This window comes from Lissotriton vulgaris, chromosome 2_2 (genome assembly GCF_964263255.1).
Source record: "Lissotriton vulgaris chromosome 2_2, aLisVul1.2, whole genome shotgun sequence".
Lineage (NCBI taxonomy): Eukaryota > Metazoa > Chordata > Amphibia > Caudata > Salamandridae > Lissotriton > Lissotriton vulgaris.
Genome location: NC_141688.1, coordinates 84983880 through 85006221, shown reverse-complemented (window position 1 = coordinate 85006221; position 22342 = coordinate 84983880). Strand labels below are relative to the sequence as shown.

Below are 22342 nucleotides of genomic sequence, written 5' to 3'. Positions count from 1 at the left end.
TGAGATCTAGAAACTACAGAGTTATACCTGGTCAAAACGAGGCCTTACAGCCACGATTACTTGGGAAGAAGTGGAAGGTGCTATAACTTTTTTAGCCACCGGTAAGGCTGTGGGTCCGGATGGCATTCCTTTGGAATTTTTAAGAACATTTCGGCAGTCACACCGGTAAGATATCACATCCTTGTTTCAATTGTCTCAAAGGGCTACATTCCCGATTGATGGCGAAAGACAACTATAGTTGTATTTCAAAAAAAGCCAAGCCTGAACTTATTCCATCCTTGTATAGGCCCATTTCACTCATTAATTGAGACAGCCAGATTTATTCTAAAATATTGGCTTCCAGATAAGGAAAGGTCATCAATCCTTTGGTCTCAATGCGTAAACATGGGTTCATCCCGGGTAGGGACACGACAGATCATGTTAGACGTGTAATTGCCCTTCTGGACTCGGCTTAGGCCATGGAATCCCCGCTGGGGTAATCCTGCTCTCCGCTGAAAAAGCGTTCAACAGAGTCTCCTGGCAGTTCCTGTGGTCTGTCCTACGATGGAAGGGGATGTGCATTGAATTTATTCAAAGCCATTAAGGCACTATTTATCACCAGAGGCTGTGATTCTTATCTCAGAACAGGAGTCAAAATTATTCAATATCAGCAGAGGCACTAGGCAGGGGTGCCCATGCTCTTCTTTACTCTTTGTTTGATACATTGACCCTTTTCTCAACAAATTAGAGAGGAGCATGAATATTAAACCAGTGAGAGTTAATGACACGGAGTGTAGGCCTTTGGCATATGCGGATGGCATCGCTATACTTACTAGCGATGTCATCTTGGCACTTCCAGAAGTGAAGGGGTTGGCAAACCGGTTCGGTGCTTTTTCAGGGTATAAATTAAATATGGATAAAACTCAGATCCTCCATTCAGACAGCATGCCCCTTGTAGGACTCGCAGTTGTTTCAGAAGCAACCTACCTGGGGATTAAGATCACAGCTGCGGTTGACCAAATGCTTGAGTTTAACACCGCGCCAATAATAGATAATGTAAATAAAAAATAGGAGAGGCTAGATCATCTGCATCTCTCTTTACATGGACGAAGTAATGTCATTAAAATGTTGGTCCTTCCTAAATTCTTATACCTTTTTAGGACTGTTCCTCTTGAATTTTCTCTATCTTGTTTAGCATGGGTAGAGAGGATATGCTGTAGATTTCTTTGGGGTATCGCAGACCAAGAAGAGCGGCTAAATGGATGATCCTTCGAGGGGGGTGCCCTGCCTAGCTTTCTTTTTTACTACTGGGCATCCATTCTAGAACATATAGGAATTTACTTAGTCGGGGCTAAGGTTGAAATCCCACTGGCAGCTAGACCGACAATATATGAAATAGGGCTGGGAAAGGTAGCGAAGGGCTGTTTGGTTAGGATACTCTAACCCAGCTACTATAAAAAGACCAAATTTAAAATACTTAAAGCTGCTTATAAGGTGTGGAGACAAATGCGACCCCAACTGAAGATCCCAAACCTGAATGTATATACACCATTCTCAGCTTCCGATACTTTGCCACCAATTTTTTAGGACCAAACTATGTTCAGGTGGGGGGAGTAATGGAAGTTACTCTTTAGGCGACCTTTGTAGCGAAGGTCAACTTCTTTCTTTACAAATTTACAGGAAAAGTTTGATTTATGTAAACAAGATTTTTTAAGTAGTTACAGATCCAGAGCTTTTGGGGAGAAAATGCGCATAGGTCAGCTTTAAATCTTGAAAAGATAGGTTTGGTGGAAATAGTACGAATCAAATCTCGGATGGGGAAAATTTATCAAAATATGCTGGAAGCTCTCTCTGACGATATTGATGTCCAGAATACAAAGTAGGAGCCTAAGTTAGGGAAGGAAGGAATAAACATGGAGGATTCATTGGAATTAGCAAATCAGATATTAATAACTGGAAGCCTTAGGAGTCAACACCTTATATTAGTTCTTGATCTTTATTACGCGCCAGCAAAGATAGCTAAATGAGGGGGAAACTAGGGGTGTGAAATATAATAGATGTGGGGTGCAGGAGGCCGATACTATACAGATGTTTTATTCCTGCCCTAGGTTAGATATATTTTTATAGGATGTCTAATCTTTCTTGATAACAGTCCTAGGGATCTCAGTATCACTTACGTCAAGCTGTTAACAAGATGGCTGCAAGGAGGGCGCTACGGGGATGAGCTCCAGGTCAAGGGATCACAGTTAGTGAAAATCCCGACCGGAACACCCCCCCCCAATCCCCTTCGAACGGCCCGGCTTGCAACAGGGTTTCTCTATCGATACTGAACCCGGGTCCCTGTACCACCCCCCCCCCTGAGGAACACGGAGGAGGACACCAGACCAGTCGGCACGGCCAACACAGGAACCCCCTTCCCCACCCACCCGCCACGACAGGAGAACTGGAACGGCATCCTTCCGCAAAGAAACCCCACCAAAAGGAGAAAATAAGATGGGCACTTACCCCTGACAGGGAATGGTGGTGAGGCGATCCGCAAAAAACAGTAGCGGAGGGCGCAGCTCACAGAGGTGGTCGTAGACAAAGCACCGACCACAAGGAACAGCAGAGCCCGAAGCGGAGACCCCTTTGCAGGCGGAGGCTGGATTTAACGTGGAGCAGACGTTGCGCTGCTCGCCTCCGGTGAGTGCCTGTCCCTAAAATGGCCACACGCTAGCTACAGCCTGTTAAAAGAAAGGACTCCCAGGCCAGTATCACCCCTAAAGTCACCAGCCTGGGGTCGTAGGGAGAGGATCCTTGCGACGTCCTAGAGGAGCACCATAGCACCGCCAGCACTGAGGATCCAGAGGATCCTGAGCCCCAGTGCGCTTTTTTGGCATCCAGGCCGCCTGACCCCAAAATGGCCTCATCGCCCGGGCATCTGCTCATTCCCAAGGAGCACGAAATTCACTGATGCCCCACGGAAACGCCGGGAGGTCCGGAGCAACCCCCCTCGGGACGGACTCTGCGGCCAACTACCGTGTGTACTGGAACGTCAGACACCCACCTCCCCCCGCAGGACCTAAAGGACAGTCAAAACCAGCTCACGCCCTAGGGGGCCACCGGACCCTAAAATGGCTGCCATGCCCAGACAGCATCTGATCAATTAAGGATCAATTTCGTGCTCCAATTAAGGAGCACGAAACTAACAGAGAAGACCAGCTTTGGACTGAGCCCCGACGACCCAGTATTCCCAGGTTAGTGAGGCCCCACATCCCACTACACACCTTCAATTGAAGAGAACCAAGGGCTCTGCACCCCTGGTTTACTAGCGCCCTGCCCCCCAGAGAGGTCTCCTGACAGCACCTCTAACGCCCTCACTCTCCTCCCATTAAGCCGTTCGAACCCCCCCCCCCCCCGACGCACCACTCCTCTTCCCTCTACCCCACTACACACCTCCCTGAACAGCCCAGCCTCCACCCGACTCAACACCCCAACCACCCCCCCATACCTGACGACCATACCCGATGACCAGCACAGATGCCCCCGGCCTCGCAATCGGACACTTAGCCATCCCCTACACCTAACTACCTGACACCCCACGGACAAAACACCTTCGCTATACCTTTCCCCCACACTCTCTCCTTCAAAGCGAAAAAACACTTTAAGCTCAAATTAATCAGGCGACATCCCGAAACACTAGTTGTTGACATTTACCCACTGCACATCTAGAGGGCAGCGGAAAATCGACTTCATCTTCCACACTGACAGGCTCGACCTCTTGGTCACTATCTTCAACTCTCACCTCCCCATCTCCAAAACCACCATCACAGCCCACAGCTGCAAACTAACAATCTCCCTCTTGAAACACCAGTCCCTGACCGGAGACATTTCCATTACCATCTTTGAGAACGGCACCATACTAATTCAGGCTAAGGACGAGAACCTCGAGTTCTTCGACTCCATCTTCCCGCACTAAAGAAGGCAACATCACATAACTCACAACCGTCGTGGATCACCCCCCCAAGCAACCCCATTCAAGCACCAAACTCCTGATCCCGCACGCGCCCGCTCCTAGAGCCCATCCCCTCAAGTTACGTGAATTCTCTAGCCTCGCCTCCTCCGCAACCGCAGCTCCTCCGCCCACCCATCCACCCCACCCAGCCTCCAGAGCCCTCCGCCCAACCACTACTGTTCCACAGCCCCCACCTTCCCCACTAGCCGGTCCGCGCCCAGATCACGGAAACCCGCCCAAAGGGAAGCCGGTCCTCCAAGCAAAACTGTCTCCCAGCCCCGCCAACCCCATCTCAACCAGAGCAGAGCACCCACACCAGAGTGGATCACTACCCCATCCTCAAGTAGGCCTCACCCCCCCCCCCCCTCCTGCCTCACCACAGATGGGCGCTTAGCTTGAGTCAGCACCCCAGCCGCCTCTGAACCCCCCTAGAAACGACATGGCCAGCAGCTCCTCACCCCTAGGGCTCAGCTACTTCCTTCCCACACTCACCTCCCCCCCCCCCCAGACAAGCTGATGCATCGCCTTGACCTGCTAGAAGCCCAGCTCGGAATCCCAAATCACGGCCTGAAGGAAACCCTGTCCACCTTAGGGAAAATCCATCGGTCAACCTCAGACTTCGCAAACCGCCCCCACTCCTCCGCAAACGAAAAGAAATGGCTCACAACCCCCCACCCAGACCTCGGCATCCCCAGGCTCTCGACCCTCACTCACGAAACCCTGGATGGAGTCACAAACAGACAGGCCCAGAAGAACTAATCCCAACCTCTCCCCCAGGAAACGACCACACTCGCCTCATCATATGATCATCCCACTATCCCCTACCACAAGCCCGCTCTCCACCCTCAGATAACGATTCCGCCCACCTTAGCTCAAGCTCCAACTTTGATCTCTTCACCCAAATCCGCAATACAAGTCATTATGTTTGGGAAATTTGTATTGCGCACAAATATCCTAGGGTGTCTCGGCGCATAGGACAGTAATCCGCCTAAAACAACGAGGACGCTACTGATTAAATAACCAGGTCTTTAGTGATTTCCTAATGATTAGGAGAGTGGGGCAGCTTCTGATAGAAATGGGAAGAGAGTTCCATAATTTTGCGGTGGCCACAAGAATACGTCTGTCTCCCCAGGATGATGTTTTTGTCCGAGGGACAGGAAGACGAAGGGCCGTAAGTTAAAGTTCAAAATTTGTATAGCGCACTACTCACCCAGAGGGTCTCAAGGCGCTTGAGGGAGGGGGGTACTTTACTTATCGAATATCCAAGTTTTTTGTTGCTTTCTGAAGGAGAGGTGGTTCTGTGCAAGGTGGAGGTGGGTGGGGAGAGAATTCCAGGTTTTGGCCGCTAAGTAGGAGAAGGATCTACCCCCCCATGGTGGATCTATGGATGCGCGGAATTGCAGCGAGAGCTTGGTTGGACGATCGTAGTTGGCGGGTGGGGGTGTAAAAGGACAGGCGCGTGTTGAGGCATTCGGGTCCTAGGTCGTAGAGGGCTTTGTGTGCGTGGGTGAGGAGACGGAACGTTATTCTCTTGTTGACGGGGAGCCAGTGGAGGTCTTTCAGGTGACCGGAAATGTGAGCTTGGCTGTGGTTCCGGCGTAAAGGGTGTTTCCGTAATCCAGTCGGCTTGTGACCAGTGCGTGGGTGACCGTCTTTCTTGTTTCGGTGGGGATCCAACGGAAGATTTTTTTGAGCATGCGTAAGATGTTGAAGCATGATGATGAGACGGCGTTGACTTGTCTGGTCATCGAGAGGGAGGAGTCCAGGATGAAGCCCAGGTTACGTGTGTGGTCCGTAGGTATGGGTGCGGTTCCCAGGGCCAGTGGCCACCATGAGTCGTCCCAGGCAGAGGGGGATGAACCCAAGATGAGGACTTCAGTTTTGTCCGAGTTCAGTTTTAAGCGGCTGTTCTTCATCCACTCGGCTACTTCTTTCATCCCTTCGTGTAGGTTGGTTTTGGCGGTGTTTTGGTCTTTGGTGAGGGAGAGGATCAGCTGGGTGTCGTCTGCGTAGGAGATGATGTTGAGGTTGTGTTGGCGCGCAATGGATGCGAGGGGACTCATGTATACGTTGTAGAGGGTGGGACTGAGTGATGATCCTTGTGGAACGCCGCAGATGACTTCGGTGGCCTCTGATCTAAAAGGGGGGAGGCGGACTCTCTGGGTTCTTCCGGCGAGGAACGAGATGATCCAGTCCAATGCTTTTCCTTGAATTCCGATGTTGCTGAGGCGTTGTATGAGGGTGCTATGACAAACTGTGTCGAAGGCTGCGGAGAGGTCAAGTAGGATGAGGGCAACTGTTTCTCCGTTGTCCAGTAGTGTTCGAATGTCGTCTGTTGCTGCGATGAGGGCGGTTTCGGTGCTGTGTTTGGCTCGGAAGCCGGACTGTGAGGGGTCGAGGGATTTGTTGAATTCGAGGAAGGCGGCGAGCTGACTGTTGACGGCTTTCTCAATGACTTTGGCAGGGAATGGGAGGAGCGAGATGGGGCGGTAGTTAAGTTCAGTGGGATCTGCTGTGGGTTTCTTCAGAAGGGCGCAGAGTTTGGCATGTTTCCAGCTTTCCGGGAAGGTAGCGGAGTTGAGGGAGCAGTTGATGACATCTCGGAGATGGGGTGCGATAATGGAGTCTGCTTTGTTGAAAATGTGGTGGGGACATGGGTCGGTTGGCGATCTTGAGTGGATGGAGTTCATCAGGCGGATGGTGTCTTCAGTGGTGATTGGGTTCCAAGCGCAAACGTTGTTAGAGGGGGGTTTTGGTTCGGAGGTGGGTGGAGAGGACTGGTCTCCGGACTGGTTTTCAAAGCGGTTATGTATGTCGGCGATTTTGTTGTGGAAGAATGAGGCTAGGGAGTCGCAGAGGTCTTGGGAGGGAGTGATGTCGTTGGTGCCGGCGGTGGGGTTGGTAAATTCTTTGACGATGTTGAATAGTTCCTTGCTGTTGTGGGCGTTGTTGTCAAGTCGATCCTTGAATGCTGATTTCTTGGTGGATCGGATCAGTTGGTGGTGTTTGCGGGTGGCGTTCTTGAAGGTGGCCAGGTTGTCAGTGTAGGGTTTTTTCTCCAGGCTTTCTCGAGGGTGCGACAGAACTTCTTGGATTTCTTTTTTTTTTTTTTTTTAAACCTTTATTAATCAAATGCACATTACACAGCGTCTGCCTACAACCCCTTCGGGCCGGCCGCTATGACAAAAAGAGCAAAATGTACCTCACATCATACTGCGGAGAAGGCCGCTTAGCACATCATTATGGTGTAGTGCATAAATCAGCAATTAGAGGACACTGAAGGTTCAATTTTGTACTTTTGTCGAAGTTTAACAAACAACAAAAACAAAACACATGGTAAAGCAATAGCAAGTTCACGGGAGGGGAGGAAAAGCGGGAAACAATATATAAGAATGAATAAGAATGAAGGCCAGTCCATTAGGGGATGGGAACAATGAAAGGGATCAAGAATGGAAGCTAATGAAAGGAACGTCAACTATGGGGAGGAGGGAATGGCGTCGGCGTAGTCAAGTGGCGGGGTACAAATGTCACCTCGGTATTCATTCCATTGCGCCCAGATTCTACTCCACTTCTTTGGACGACCCCGAGCCTCATACACCGTCTTCTCCCGAAACATGCACCAATCCATGTTATCTTTCCAGGCACTGAGTCCAGGCGGCCTGTGGGAGCCCCAAAGCTGCGCTATGTCCCTTTTGGCAACCATGTTGCCCAGGGTGATCCAGAAGGTCTGAGCGGCCGTACAGTCCGTAGGCTCCCACACATTGAGCAGGCAGCGCCTTGCCTCGGGAAGGAGGGGGACCCCAGTAACACGCCCCATCACATCGTGGATCCTAGACCAGAACTTCTTGGATTTCTTAAGGTCATCATTGAACCAGGGGGCTTTTTTGCTACCTTGCTTGATTTGATGGTTTTTTCAAGGGTGCTAGTTCGTCGGCGCTGTGGGTGATCCATTGTGTGAGGTTGGTGGCTGCTTGGTTTGGGTCCGATGATTTGGCAGGAGGGTTTTGGTGAAGCAATGTGAGAAGTTGGTCAGTGGTAATTTTGTTCCAGTTTCTTCGGGGAATTGGTTGAGGAAGGTTGTGGGTCGTGGTCTTTTTGTAGTTGAAGTGAACGCAGCTGTGGTTCGTCCAATGGAGAGCTGTGGTGTGATTGAAGGAGATGTGCTTGCTGGAGGTGAAGATTGGGTCGAGCGTGTGCCCGGCATAGTGAGTGGGGGTATGAACAAGTTGTTCGAGTCCGAGGTTGGCCAGAAGGGTGGTGGTGTTGCAGTCGTTTTTCTTTTCCAGGTGGAAGTTGAGGTCTCCCAGTAGAATGTAGTCCTCGGAGGGGAGGGCGTGTGGGCTGATGAAGTCCGCGATGTCTTCGCCGAATTGTGTGCGGGGTCCTGGTGGCCTGTAGATGAGGGTGCCTCTGAGTGTGGTCTTGGGGTCGGTGTGGATCTGGAAGTGAAGGTGTTCGACGGTAGCGAGGTTATCGTCGGAAATGGTCGTGATGCGGATGGTGTTCTTATGGACGATGGCGATGTCTTCTCCTGTTTGGTTGGTGCGGTCCTTTCGGATGATCTTGTAGCCATCCGGAATGGCTATGGCGAAGTCGGGAGCTGATGAGGCGTTTATCCAGGTTTCTGTAAGGAAGGCGACGTCCGGCGATATGGTGTCGAGTAGGTCCTAAAGGTCAATGGCGTGTCTGTGGATCGAGCGGGTGTTGAGTAGGATGCACTTCAGGTGGTTAACGTCGGAGCTCTGTTTGGAGTCTGTGGATTTGGTGTGGGTCCTGATGCAGTCGAATTTGTAGGAGTGGAAGGTGAAGGGTCCATGGGTGTGTCTTGCGGCGGCTTGGTAGCAGTCTGGGAGACGGCCGGGTTTGAGTGCTGAGAGGGTAGCGGAGTCGTACGTTATGCGGGAGGAGTGGATTTTGCGGGGACCAGGTGGTCTGGCGCTGGGCACGGTCCAATGCGCAGACGGGCGTAGACGGGCTTACCTTTGGCGCGCATGGGGCGCGACCGCTGCACGTGAACGCTGCGCGCAAAAGCATATGTCATAAGTGGATAGTGGAGGGGGGGCGAGGGAGGTGCAGCTGGGAGGCGGGAGCGGGGCGGAGGGACGGGCTACGAGGCACAACAACAACAAAATGGCTGCAAAGCAAAAGCGAAACAGGGCGAGATTGGGGTCTCAAAGAAATGGGCAGAGGCACAACCGGGCACAAATGACTGACAAAGCAATGCGATCAGTGAAATACAGTGAAGTTTATCTATCGTACCAGGCAGCTCCTAATAACAATGTGGGCAATGGGAGCAATGTAAAATTAATGCAGCGCTACGATCTAGCAGACAGGCACAGACAATATTACAAACGGCAATTCCTGCAAAGCGAGCGATGCGCAAATCAGCTGACAGCAGCAATTAACAGAGGGAGCGTGATAGAGCTACGATACCAGGAGCCAGGGAGCGTGGGGAGCGACCGCCTCTGAGCGAGCCAGGAGGGTCACAGCGCAAGCGAGGACGGCACGAACGAAGAGAAGAGCAAAGAGTTCTAGTGGGGGTGTAAATGCGGAAGGCATCCACAAGAAACTGAGGCCCTGAGTTGTGAATGGCCTTGTAGGCGATGCAAAGGGCCTTGAACTTGATCCTGTTTCGGACCCCAAGCCAATGGAGATGGCGAATGGCGTTCGTGATTGATTTAAATTTGGGAATCCGGAGTAACACCCTAACTGTAGCATTCTGCACCGACTGGAGTTTATTCAGTACCTTCTCTTGGGCATTAAGAAGGAGTGCGTTGCAGTAGTCTATTTTCGAAAAAGTCAAGGTCGTGACAAGGGTTTTACTCGACGAAGATGGAAGATAGGGAATCAATTTTTTTATTTTCATTAAGAGATAGAAGGAGGAGGATACCACATTGCTTACGTGATGGTTGAAAAGGAGTTGGTCATCAACCATCACTCCCAGGTTCCTTACCTTGGGGACAGGTTGTGGTGGAGGGCCCAGATCTTTGGGCCACCAGATGGACGGCCAGACGAGAGATGGATTTCAAAATGTCATGACCTCGGTTTTATCAGAGTTTAACTTTAAACAGTTATTGGTCATCCACGAGCTGGTGGCTAGCATCCCCTCGTGGAATCTTGAGGCTACTTCTGCTCCATTTTTGTGAACTGCTAGGACCAGCTGGGTATCGTCAGCGTAGGTGGTTAAGCTCAGTCCGAATGATTTGATTATCCTCGCCAAGTCCAAGACGTAGATATTGACTAACGTGGGACTGAGCGAGGAACCCTGCGGCACCCCACAGGGAAGCGCAAAAATGGGAGAGTAGTAAGTACCCATTTTGACAGTTTGCGTGCGGTCCGATAGGAATGACGCCAGGAGGTCCTTTGCAAGATAGTGGATGCCAAGAGATGCGACACGGTCGATCAGAATGGAATGATCGACTGTGTCAAAAGCAGCGGATAGGTCCAACAGTATAAGTACTGCTGATCCGCCCTGGTCCATAATTACCCTGATTTCGTCCGTTGCTTTTATCAAGGCCGTTTCTGTTACTGGAATGGGTAGGGACCCTCCCCACCGTAGAGTCACCAGACCCCCAGCGCACCTATCCTCCATACCCAGCGCCCACCCTGACATTCAGAAGCCGTAAGAAGAACCGCCCATTAACTGCATGCTCATCAACAGCAGATCCGCTTCCAAACATGCTACTGAAATAGCAGAAGCCATCCTCTCACATGACCTGGATGTAGCTTTCATCACAGAAACCTGGCTGAACACCCAGTCTTACCCAAACACGGATATGCTGGTGCCGCCCGGTTTCTCAATCATCCACAAAGACAGACCTGGGCGCAGAGGGGGTGGCATAGCAATCTTTCACAAAAGCGACCTCTCCATTTCAGAAAATCCCTCATGCCTTTATAACTCCTTCGAATGCCTATCGGTCATCATCAAATTGCGTACTATCAGTTCGCTACATTGGCATCTCCTATACCACCCACCTGGTAACCACAATGAATTTTGAACACAGCTCTCGGACTTGATCACCCCATGCGCTCTCAGCAACGATAACAGCATAATTCTGGGTGACCTCAACTTAAGATGGAATGAAACAAAAAACCCGCTCATCCAATCTCTCAACAGCCTCATGCTAGACAACGGTATGATCCAACACTGTGCAGAAGAAACACACCACAGAGGAGCAATCCTGGATGCAATCATCTCGGACAAGAAATCAATCACTATTGACTACATAATTCCCGTTGACTGGTCCGATCACCACATTATTCTTTTTCATATCAACCAACCGGCCCTATTTAAACGCCTCACTCTGGCACCACCGAAATGGGCCAGGAACACATGCAGAGTCCCCCGAGACAAGCTAGGAGAAGGGCTGAGCATGCCCCTCCCAATCGAAGCGGAGCACCTCTCAACCACTGAACTTACCTCGCTCTACCACTCTAACTAGTCGCTCACCTTGCACCGGCTGGCGCCCCTGAAACTAAAAAGACCCAGAAGCACCCCCTCTAGGCCCTGGTTCACCACTGACATCAATGTGGAAAGAAGACACCTCAGAACCGTAGAAAGAGCTTGGAGGAATAATCCCTCCTCCCTCCATCATGATCAACTTAAGGCAGCACGCAGAAACTACAACAAGCACATCAAGAACAAAAAGACATCTTTCTTCTGCTCTGCCCTAGACAACACAAAAAAACACCCAATGAACTCTTTAACATCATTAGGAGCCAAACATCCAAACCATTGACAACCAACATGGTGGCGTCAAAAACGCTCTGTGACCACTTTGCTAGCTTTTTCAATGAAAAAAAATTGCCAAAATAGATCTATCACTCAGCACCTACCCCTCCACCCTTATGGCGACCTCAACACTAGCAACAATAAGCAACTCTCTAGTGATCACTCCTACGCTTTGGTCCTCCTTCCGCCTCATCCAGGAAGAAGAGATTATTAAGCTGTTAGCCGCCGCTAAACCCTCATCCCACTCCCTAGATCATCTACTCTCGATCCTGGCGAAAGACCTGAAGCTTTCCCTAGCCCCAAGCTGGTGCAAGATAATCAACAGTTCACTGAGCACAGGACTCATTCCTGACTGCCTCAAAGTAGGTAAAGGCACTCCGTTACTAAAAAAAACAGGTCTGGACACTGAGGATATGAACAACTTCAGACCGGTATCTAACCTTCCGCTTTTATCCAAAATTCTTGAAAGATGTGTTCTCCCTCAGTTAACCCAACACCTAGAGAACATCAATCTACTAGACCCACACCAATCAGGATTCAGAAAGGGATGTAGCACTGAAACCGCAATCTTAAATGTCCTACACAATCTTCACATGTCACTTAACTCTGATCAATGTAGCCTTGTCATCCTACTTGACCTATCGGTCACGTTCGATACAGTTCACCACACCCTGCTCCTCAAAGTCCTCCAGGAGAGAGCAGGCATTGAAAGGACGGTACTAAAATGGTTCTCCTCCTTCTTTAACAACCGCACACAAAGAATAAAAATCAACAACTTTGAGTCTGGCCCCCTTCCCGTCAGTAGAGGAGTTCTACAAGGGTCAGTACTCTCCCCACAACTTTTCAACATATACATGGAACCCCTCACCACACTTCTAAGTAACTCCAACATCCCCTTCCACCTCTATGCGGACGATACAAAACTCTATCCGGAAACCACCTCGATTGAAGACATTCACAGACTAAATGTCACGCTCAAAGAGGTCCAACAGTGGCTCTCAATGAACCATCTGAAACTCAACCAAGAGAAAACAGAAGTTCTCCTCATCTATAATAGAGACAAAAACCCTCAAAACGAAGAGTGGCTCAAAGCCATAGACGCCCTCAATGGGGCCCTTGTGCCAACGGACTCGGTGAAATCCCTAGGGTTTACCCTTGACCCAAGCTGGACATGAAAAAACACATCTCAAAAGCCGCAAAAAGCGCGTTCCTAAACCTGAAACTGCTGTACAGAATAAAACCCTTCCTCCCTCCAAAAGATCTTAAACAGGCCACGCAGGCATTGGTGCTTTCCAGAATTGACTATGGAATCGAAGCATTAACCGGATAGGCAAAATCTCACCTAGGTCCCCTGACCACTACCCTCTATGCTGCAGCAAGAATGGTCACAGGAACGAAGAAATTTGAGCACATCTCTCCGGCACTTAGGGAACTGAAGTGGCTTCCTATTGATCAACGAGCCAGCTTCCGCGCAGCTTGTCTCACGCATAAAGCCTTGCACACAGGCAAACCTGAATATCTGGCCGCCAAACTCAAAAGGGACGGTCAGTCCAGGAACCTCAGAAGCTCCAACATACTTCTACTCATCCCACTGAAAGCTCGGAAACTCAAAACCGCAAGTAAATCCTTGCGGGTAATGCGCCCAAGATTTGGAACTCCATCCCGCCTCACTTCAGAATGACCACCTCCTTCCCGAAAATCAAGACACTTCTCAAAGCCTTCTTCCTAGAGCGCTCTCGACCGTAAAGAGTAACCCAGAAAGGACTTGGGGATAGATTACTATTACACTTCTTGAAACCCATCCACCTGGAGATATGTTTGGCAACTGTTTACATATTGTCTTTGAGTTGGTATACTGAAGGTGTTTTTGTTTTCTTCTCTGCTCTCGTTTTCAGTTCAGAACTTGTTTACTCATAAGTGTACATGCTGTGAAGCGATCTGATACCCTCGGGTCCAGCTAGCGCTATACAAAACTTCAATCAATAAATAAATACATAAATAAATAAATCTTGTAATTTTGGGATTGGAATATAATATGGAGTGAAATGAGGCAGAGACCAGAGACAGGATTTTTGTTCATTGCAATGGCTATCGTTCGTTTATGCATTACCTCCCAATGGATAAGCTCCGATCCCTCTACCTTTTTCAATTTGCAGTCAAGGATGCTGGCTAAATAGAACATAGAATCCTCAGTATATAAATTAAGAGGACGGTGAAAAAAAGGAGGGGGCAGAAAATCTAGGCCCTCTATTGCAGGTTTGATGCAGTAAAGAAAGATTAGGCAAGAATTAAAATATATAATCTGCGTATGTGCTGTAGGGGATATGTTGTAAAACGGCTTAGTATAGCACGAGGCAACGACGGAGAGTGCTTGGCCTCCTTTACCCTGAGCCGTCGCCAGGTGAGGTGAGGTTTCTCATCCCAAAAATTGGGGAGAGGATACACCACTTTTGGAAATGACTGTAGTTTGTCCCTCACAGCACAAAAAGTAAGTGTTGCAGTAGTGATTCATAGGTCCTGACGAAAGCCTACAAAGGCTGAAACATGTTGACCACATTACATCTATGGTAAATAGCAAGTTATTCTTTTTTCGCTATTATCACTCTGCTTTTAACTATACCATCTTGATGGGCAGACCTAATAAAGTTTCCTTATTGACATCAAGATAGGTATTTTTAATCACTTGGATCAATTTCCTTTCTGTTTCATATATTCTTTAACACTTTTTTCTAGCACTGCAACTAAGGACTATCAGCCTTAAACTCTGTCATCTCATCTGGTTGAGGGTTCAACCAGTGGTTCCATAGCTAGCCTCAAGTACTCCTTGAGGAAGGGCTGTTTGGACACCATTTTTCAAACATGAAATCCCAGATGACGAAGTTCCACTATTGAGTGGGCTGATGGGTACTTTTTAAGGGTTCTTACTCTGAACTGTATCTTAATACTCACTATTCTGTGTGTCTCTCCTGAACTTCAGTGACTTTTCATTTCTCAGCTATCTCTGTAGAACACTGTATAGGCTCTGCACTGTGATAGGATCAAATAGAGACCTATGGTATCTTTCGTGTATTGAATTGTATAGTTGGGGGACAAGATATCCATAGGTCTATAAATATTTTCCTTCCCCTCGGGCCCTTCTCCACCCTTTTGTTCTATGTAAAACAGGTAGGGACAATATTACTCTGTTTCTTATCTTGTGATTATCGCTTTTGATCATTTTAATGAGTGAGCCATTGGAGTCTATAATATATTACTGTTTTTACTGAAGGGGCACATTTTTTTCCTCTGTATAAGATATACTGGTTGGAGAGATATGTGCTTTTACCCTTGTATATTTCGCATGAATTGTCTGGTCTTAATCGATAATCTTGCACTGCACTTTTTTTGCGTTTTTTGCTATTGTATTCTTAATGATTAATCGTTTCTAGATGAATTGCAAAGACTTGCAGTAAAGTAATTTTTTCTGTACAAATGGGGAAAAATAAAAATATTTCATAAAAAAATAAATTAAAAAAGACAGAGATATAATAAGCAGGCAGATCACCTGATTGCATGGGGAGCTATGATAAAGGCTTTAACAGACCTGCACCCCCAATACCAGGTCACCATGTGAGACTTAGTGGATAACAAGTTAGACTATACAGAGCGAGGAGAGTTGTGACCGGGTGTTGACAATGAGAAACCCTACCAATAGAATACTTTGAAGATAAGGTGCCAATCAACGGTAGCAGAATGTGGGCCATGTGAACTTGATGCATGGACAGGAGCTAGGGAGGGAGTATTTTCTTTTGTTGAGTTTCAAAGTCATTGTTTCTATAACACCAGTACAAACCACGCTGTGTAGTATTGATTGCTATAAGCGCAAATGTAATTTTTCTCATTGTATGTATCTCTGTCAATATCAACACACTAACGACATGGAGGTAATTTGTGCTCCTTTAAGTAATCTATACTACTATTATAAAGAGAAAACTTTGCACCTTTGAGCCAGGTAAACTCGAAAAGTACACCACCAATCCAGACACCCAAGACATCCTTGAAAACCTCAGGGCAAGCAGAAGGACATAGGCTATATAAAAATAAAAAAATTATACGTTGTTTAAAACATTTACAAATAAAAATAAAGTAGTCCCTTGCAAGTAGCGCCGGCCGCGACGTCTGCGTCATGACATCATTCAGAAGCAACAGGAAGAGCGGCCGACATCAGCGTGGGGAGGAGCTGGAATCTTGGCAGGTAGGAGTCTTCATCTGTTTCTACTGAACCCCTTCTACTAACACCTCTGATAGCAGAGAAGTCTCGAGCTTGAAGTTGCAGATAAGACGTGTTTCTTTTTCTGTCTCTTCCTGTTTCAGTTCCCTTAAAGGCATATCTTTCTCAACAGCAGCACTCCCAGCTCCGTAGCACCCAGCAGCCGCCCCTCAGACCAGAGAGCTCATTAACTCAGGCAGGCAAGCGTCGGCCCTCAGGGGGGCACGGATTACTGCTAATGCTACCAGGGAGACACCTCCCCGAGGGACCCGCGGCGCCGCCTCGGAGCTCCATCCAGCCCGGGTAATTGAATCCTGGAATCAATGAATGATGCAATTACATATATTGTGAGGCATTTCACACAGACAGTGTTTGACAACACCCCTTCTAAATTAGGCATCTGTACCGAACGTGTCATAGCGTGACTGCATGAGGGAGCAAAAACAGCGATTCGGAAAGTTAAAGCAGATGTGGCTGAAAAAGTCGGCAGTGAAGCACATAGCGCTCAGTCAGTTCACGCACACGTAGGGGCGCTATTTACTGGAAGCAAATAATATAGGGTTATCAATTGAGCCCGGCTCACCGTGACGATGGAACTAATTCATGGCAGCTTGAGTAGATGCGGCTGGAGAAATGTCTTAACAGATGAAGAGTTTCAGAAGAAACTATACCAAGCCCCTTTCTGCCCCGGTCAACTAGTGTGATAATAAGTGCAGAGTGGGACTGTGGCTAATGTGAGGAGTTGCCCTTTCACCAAGCAATCAAGACAGAAACTTGATAGGCATTCGCAGTGTCCAGTCCCTGACAGTGATGTGGTCTGTGCAGGATTCCAAGAAAAATAACTTACTGATTGAAGCCAAACCTCTTCTTTACTTCTAGAAATGTGCATATGGGACTGTCCTTGGAAACACCCGATTGTAATCCCGATTTACATTTTTTTTGCACCATCCACAAGACATATTAGAACAAATGTTGCAATGAACTTCAAGATCTAGCTATGCATTGCAGGAGCAGGCTGAGGTACGTCAGGAGCAGGCTGAGGTACGTCAAGCATGGGGAGGAGCGGTGAACTAAGGCGGACTGGAGCGGGCTGACGGGTAAACTTTGGTGGACTGCAGCCCCGTGTGCAATGGGTACATACTGGCTTTGTGTAGTGGGGGTTGAGTCGCCATGACAGGTTATGAACGGGGTTTGCTTTTGCAGCGCACAGAGAAAGGTCGTTTGCAGCGTCAGATGCGTGGCAAAAGTGTTAGGGAGCATGGCGTGTGTGGCTGATTGGGGGCACTGAAGGTGGCGGTGAACTTGGGCTGAGGAGGTGGTTGGGGCCTGGGTTTGGGCGACTGCGGTGAACTAAGGCGGACTGGAGCGGGCTGAGCGGTAAACTTTGGCGGACTGCAGCGGGCGTGTGGAATGGGTACATACTGCCTTTGTGTACTGGGGGTTGAGTCGCCATGGCAGGTTATGAACGGGGTTTGGTTTTGCAGCGCACAGACAAAGGTCATTTGCGTCGCCACAGTGTTAGGGAGCAAGCCTGATTGCCCCCGGACAACGTCGGGACGGGCTGCTAGTGTAATATAAAGTAAGTAATGTGAGATGATACGTTTCAATGGAATTCCAGTAAAGACAAATAAAAAAACCTAAAAAAACAACTACTGATTAGAAACAAATGATCAGCAACAGTTAACAAGCTTTAGGACTAGACAAGATATTTGTAACAAGCGTATGATGCTGGGCATTATATTACTGTAATTGGAGTGGGATGCACAACAGAGCAAGTGCAATAAATCAGTGAATGTAACAGGATTTCCCCAAATTGGACATGCTTAAATTTTAAAAGATCCCTTTTATCAGCTGCCCCTCTGTAGATAGACAATAATATTAAGAGGTAAGCAAAAAATGTATAGGAGTTGTGTATTCAATCTAGTGTTCAACAGAGTACAAAATAACAGATGATAACCATGCCTGAATTGATAATGAATGAATCATTGAGAGGGACGAGTTAGTTTGCATAAACTGGTTAGTTGGAGTACAGACAAATGGAGATACATATGAAAGCACCTCGTGCTTCTATAAAAGCGAGGCGGATGAAAAAAACACCTGAAAGGAAGGAGATAGTCTTTACAATGGACAGCAACAAATAGCTTCCCTATGAAGGGATGCAAACCAGCACCCGTTTAAACATTCAGCATGACTATAATAAAGTGGGCTTCTGGGAATGTATGAACAGATTGTTCAGAAACTTATTCTGTACATTTACTGATCAATTGATTATTTTACCATGTACCAGCTGTAGGCTCAACTAAGATACTCAGCATTCAGGAAAACCTGTCCTATCTCAAACACTGTACACAAGACACAAGTTTTCAAACTAGTAATGGATAAATCAGTTAACAATTGCATTTGAATAAACAAAACACTTTTATATTGCATTACATTTATACCACTAACCCTTAGGTTAGAAATTGGCGGTTAACTTAGTAGACAGCCAGACAAAAGTGTACACGGCTTATAAGTTTTATGGGCAGCTTTTTGCATTGTCCTTGAAGATTAATTGTAGAGCAGCTACAGTCATATCCCAAAGAAAAGACAACAAAAGGGTCATATTCTCATGCCTTTCAAAGCATATATACACCTTCAATTGCAAGACATGGTAACCGCTCATAGACACTGCTCGTAAATCCTCCTAACCTAATTGTAAGCCTATTCCAACCAAGCCACAGGTCTTCCCTGAACTCAGACACTGAATTCTATTACTGGCTCAATACTCACCATTAACACCCATATTCTGCATCTCCCTTTCTTTCCGCTCTAGCTCAGCTGCTTTCTTCTCCAGCTCTTCCTGCTGCTGCAGCAAGCTGGCTTGAGCCGCCGCTGCCACTGACTGCAAATGAGAAAAGAGAATATTAACAAAAGCATCAAGACCTAGAAAAATAAATAAATTCCCATAAGATTGACGTGTAAAAGGGGTGAGCAGTGGAATGGACAGACATCTGCACCTTACTTTAATACAAGTGTAATTCATCTAAAAGGAGGACATGATCTATCAGGAGGCTCTGGATGAACCAGACTTTCACAAAAAGGCACACAAGGCAGAGTAAAGCGCATGGGGCTCCAAGAATATTAGAATATGTCAATCCATTCGCTGTGCTGAAAAGGAGGAGAACATTCAGTGGAGATGAGGTCCAGGAATGCAGACAGTCCCTGGCCTTGAAGCCTCAGACAGGCAGCAATCTGGGCAAGAGCGAAAGAAAGGGTCTGTACATCTGCACAACAAGAGAGCTCCAACAATACTGTAATTGGATATTATCATCCCAGTGTGGGAAAGAAGCAGCTTGGGAGTAGCAGGGATGAAGTAAAGTTGGTTATGGTGGCTCAGGTTGCCGAAAGAATGAAAACAATGGGAACAGTCTTTCCTTGACCCAAAGTCACCTCAGCATTACAAATACCATGACTGGGTAAAAAGATTTGGAAGAGTGGCTGGAAATATTTGAACCTGACTGCATCTGTATCATCCACCCTGACCCAAAGGTATGACCTGTTTTATATACCACTCAGAGTTCAGCACTGGCTGTAGAAATCAGTATGCAACCTGAAGGTCACAAGTTCAAATCTCAATAGGACAGAATCATTCATCCTTGCGAAGGTCGGTTTCAGGAGTGCCAATCATTTACAGCACCAAATAAAGCACTACTATTGCTAGAATATGGACTGTACATTCTGACAGGAGCAGAATGCACATCTGTTTAAATGATCATGGCAGTGTGGTAATTTCAAACCAATGTGCTAATGTAATTTTACATCAAGAGATTTCAGTGGATTAATGTGACCAGAGAACTTGACAGTTACGATAACCTTCCTGCCGTTCTAGCAACGGACAAGACAACATAGAGCCTATGGATCATTTCTGTTCACAGGCTGAATCATAAGCATGATCGTAGACTCAACCTTATGTGTGACTGGGTGACTTCATTGGCGATGTTGGAGGCAGTCCACTCCTTCCATGCGATCAAGATGAGGTCACTGTTCTGCCACTCACATGGTGTAGTAGAAGCAAGTCAATTCGGGTCCACCTTAAGAACTATAGAAAATGTCATTAATTTGAAGTCTGAGACCTCGTCCCTCATGTTTATTCTGTTATACAGACCTCCGTATCACATGCAGGGTTTTTCTCAGGCCCATGCTGAAGCTGTAGCGCCCCTAATGGTAGGCCAATAAATGGTTCTCTGATGACCTGAAAATGGCGAAACGTAATCTTCGACGAGAGGAAAAAAATGGTGGTCGGAATATTGGCCAGATCTTAAAAGTAGGCAAAAAAGAAAACTTAAAGAGTACAAAGCTCTATTAATGCAAACCAAAGTGAGCTACTTTACTTTTAAATCCTGAAGGTCCCAAATAAATCTAAGTAGATATTTAATATGGCTACAGAACTGTTCAACCCAGACAAAAGTGACTCTCCCGGTCACATCCTCACAGAATCTGTGTGATGCTCTCAATGTTTTTTTCGTGAACAAGATTGAGGCTATTAAAAAGAGCATCTCCTCTAGTTCCTCTTCCATCAATCCACCAGCAGGTGACATGAATAGTCACACGATTACGTGCTTTCCTAATATCTCACAAGATAACCCTAACTGAGTTCCTGATGAAAGTTAAGTGTGGCTCAACCAATGATATTTCCCCACCATAGTCCTAAGAGTGGTGGCAACTTGCTCTGTGGATAGTGTTTTACCATTTCTCAATTATTCCATTAATTCTGGGCTGGTCGCTAGATCTTTTTAAAAAGCGGTCATTGTACCCCTCCTTAAGAAAGGAATGCGCAGAGAAGTTGACAAGAGTAACACGCAAACCCTGGTGCTACTAGACTTTGACACGGCTGACAACTCTTTGTTGACTGACTGGGTCAAGGCTGCTGGTTTACAGGGTGTTGCACTGAATTGGATGATCTCGTTTTTGAAGGATAGATCCCAATCGGTCAGGATTCCCCCTTTTACCTCAACAGAGGTCCAATTGAACTGTAGGGTGCCACAGGGCTCCTATCTTTCTCCTCATATGTTTAATATTTATATTCGACCCCTGGTTAACTCTCTTAATAAAATGGGAGCTGGCGCGACGAAGACGCGCCGAAGTTGCGCCTAAGTTAAGCCCGTCTGCGGCCGGGCTCGGCCCAGGGCCATAACCCCATGTCCTACGGTAGGCCACTTGCACTGGTGTAGGGCTCAGCTCCTTGCCCTTCGAGGCGAAATTACCAGCTCCTGCTTACATAGCATGAGGGTGGACGAGAACGAGGGATGTAGATATTGTCAGTTTGCCTACAATTTAGGAAAGGAGACTGACAGTGAGCACACCGAGCTGTCTTGTGGTCTGCTTAATGTCCACTCTGCGTAAGCACAAACTTGATATCTATGATCTGATCACTGAGTGGCAATGGGATCTACTGTTTCTCACTGAAACTTTGTTGGATGGGGATTCCGTTACTGTCGTCCGAGTATGGAACACACTATCATTGGAGATTAGGCAGACTTCCAATTACACCAAATTTAGACAACTTTTGAAGACCTGGCTCTTTAAACAGGCTTACCAGAAACAATGGTCTAATGACGTAGCAGCTACCTAGCAGCAAGAGACCTCACAGTGAACGTGCGCTCCAGAAATATTCAATAACATAAATCATTGGTCTAGGCAACTATTTTAAACTCAAAGCCTCACTAGGGCCGATTGCCTGCTGCATTTGCATTTTATGAATTTAGGTCTTATGTAGTTGCATACATCTGCTGCCAAAGTTCTAAAAGAGCTAACAAGCAGTCTGTTGGAGGTTTAAAATAAAAGAAAAACCTTAATATACACAAAAAGAAGTGTGGTATTCACCGTACATTTGCTTTCCAAAGGATACACATGCTTGCAATTTCTCTCCTTTTTAGATGCTTTAATATATGTGAATCTTTATGACAAAACATAGGCTCTTGTGGAGGGGCATTAGCTACCTTTGCATAAACTAAGTGGGTGTGGTATACAGGGCAAAGTGGCCAACATAGCAAGGCCCATAGCATATACACAATGTAACCTAGTAGAGTAGTCATACCTTTTGCTTTACTAACTCAGCCATTGTAGGTGAAAGTATATCTGTGAATAAGTGACAGAGAACCCCTCTAAATTTGGTAGTCTGACTACCAAGGGTGAGGGGTATCGAAATGTTCCCATTTCTTACAACTCTTGCATACAATATTAGGGGCTGAAGAGACATTTAGATTTGGAGGCGGGTCGGTGGGGGAGATAAACCTCTCCGACAGAGTTCGGGCAGGAGTACACAAGGGATGGGAGCTCTGCTAGTGAAAGCGGAAAGAGATCCTTGATCTGAATGTGCAATAGAAATCATTTTATTGTACCCCTTCTT

The 22342-nt window shown here is 47.2% G+C and overlaps 1 protein-coding gene across 1 annotated transcript in view; it reads right to left on the bottom strand.

Moving 5' to 3' along the window:
* SCAMP2 (secretory carrier membrane protein 2) overlaps window positions 1-22342 on the bottom strand; it is a 313781-nt gene that overhangs the window by 129422 nt on the left and 162017 nt on the right. The window contains exon 4 of the mRNA XM_086959331.1: window positions 18724-18835. Coding sequence (XP_086815457.1) covers window positions 18724-18835 — 112 coding nt within the window. The remainder of the gene's footprint in view (window positions 1-18723; window positions 18836-22342) is intronic.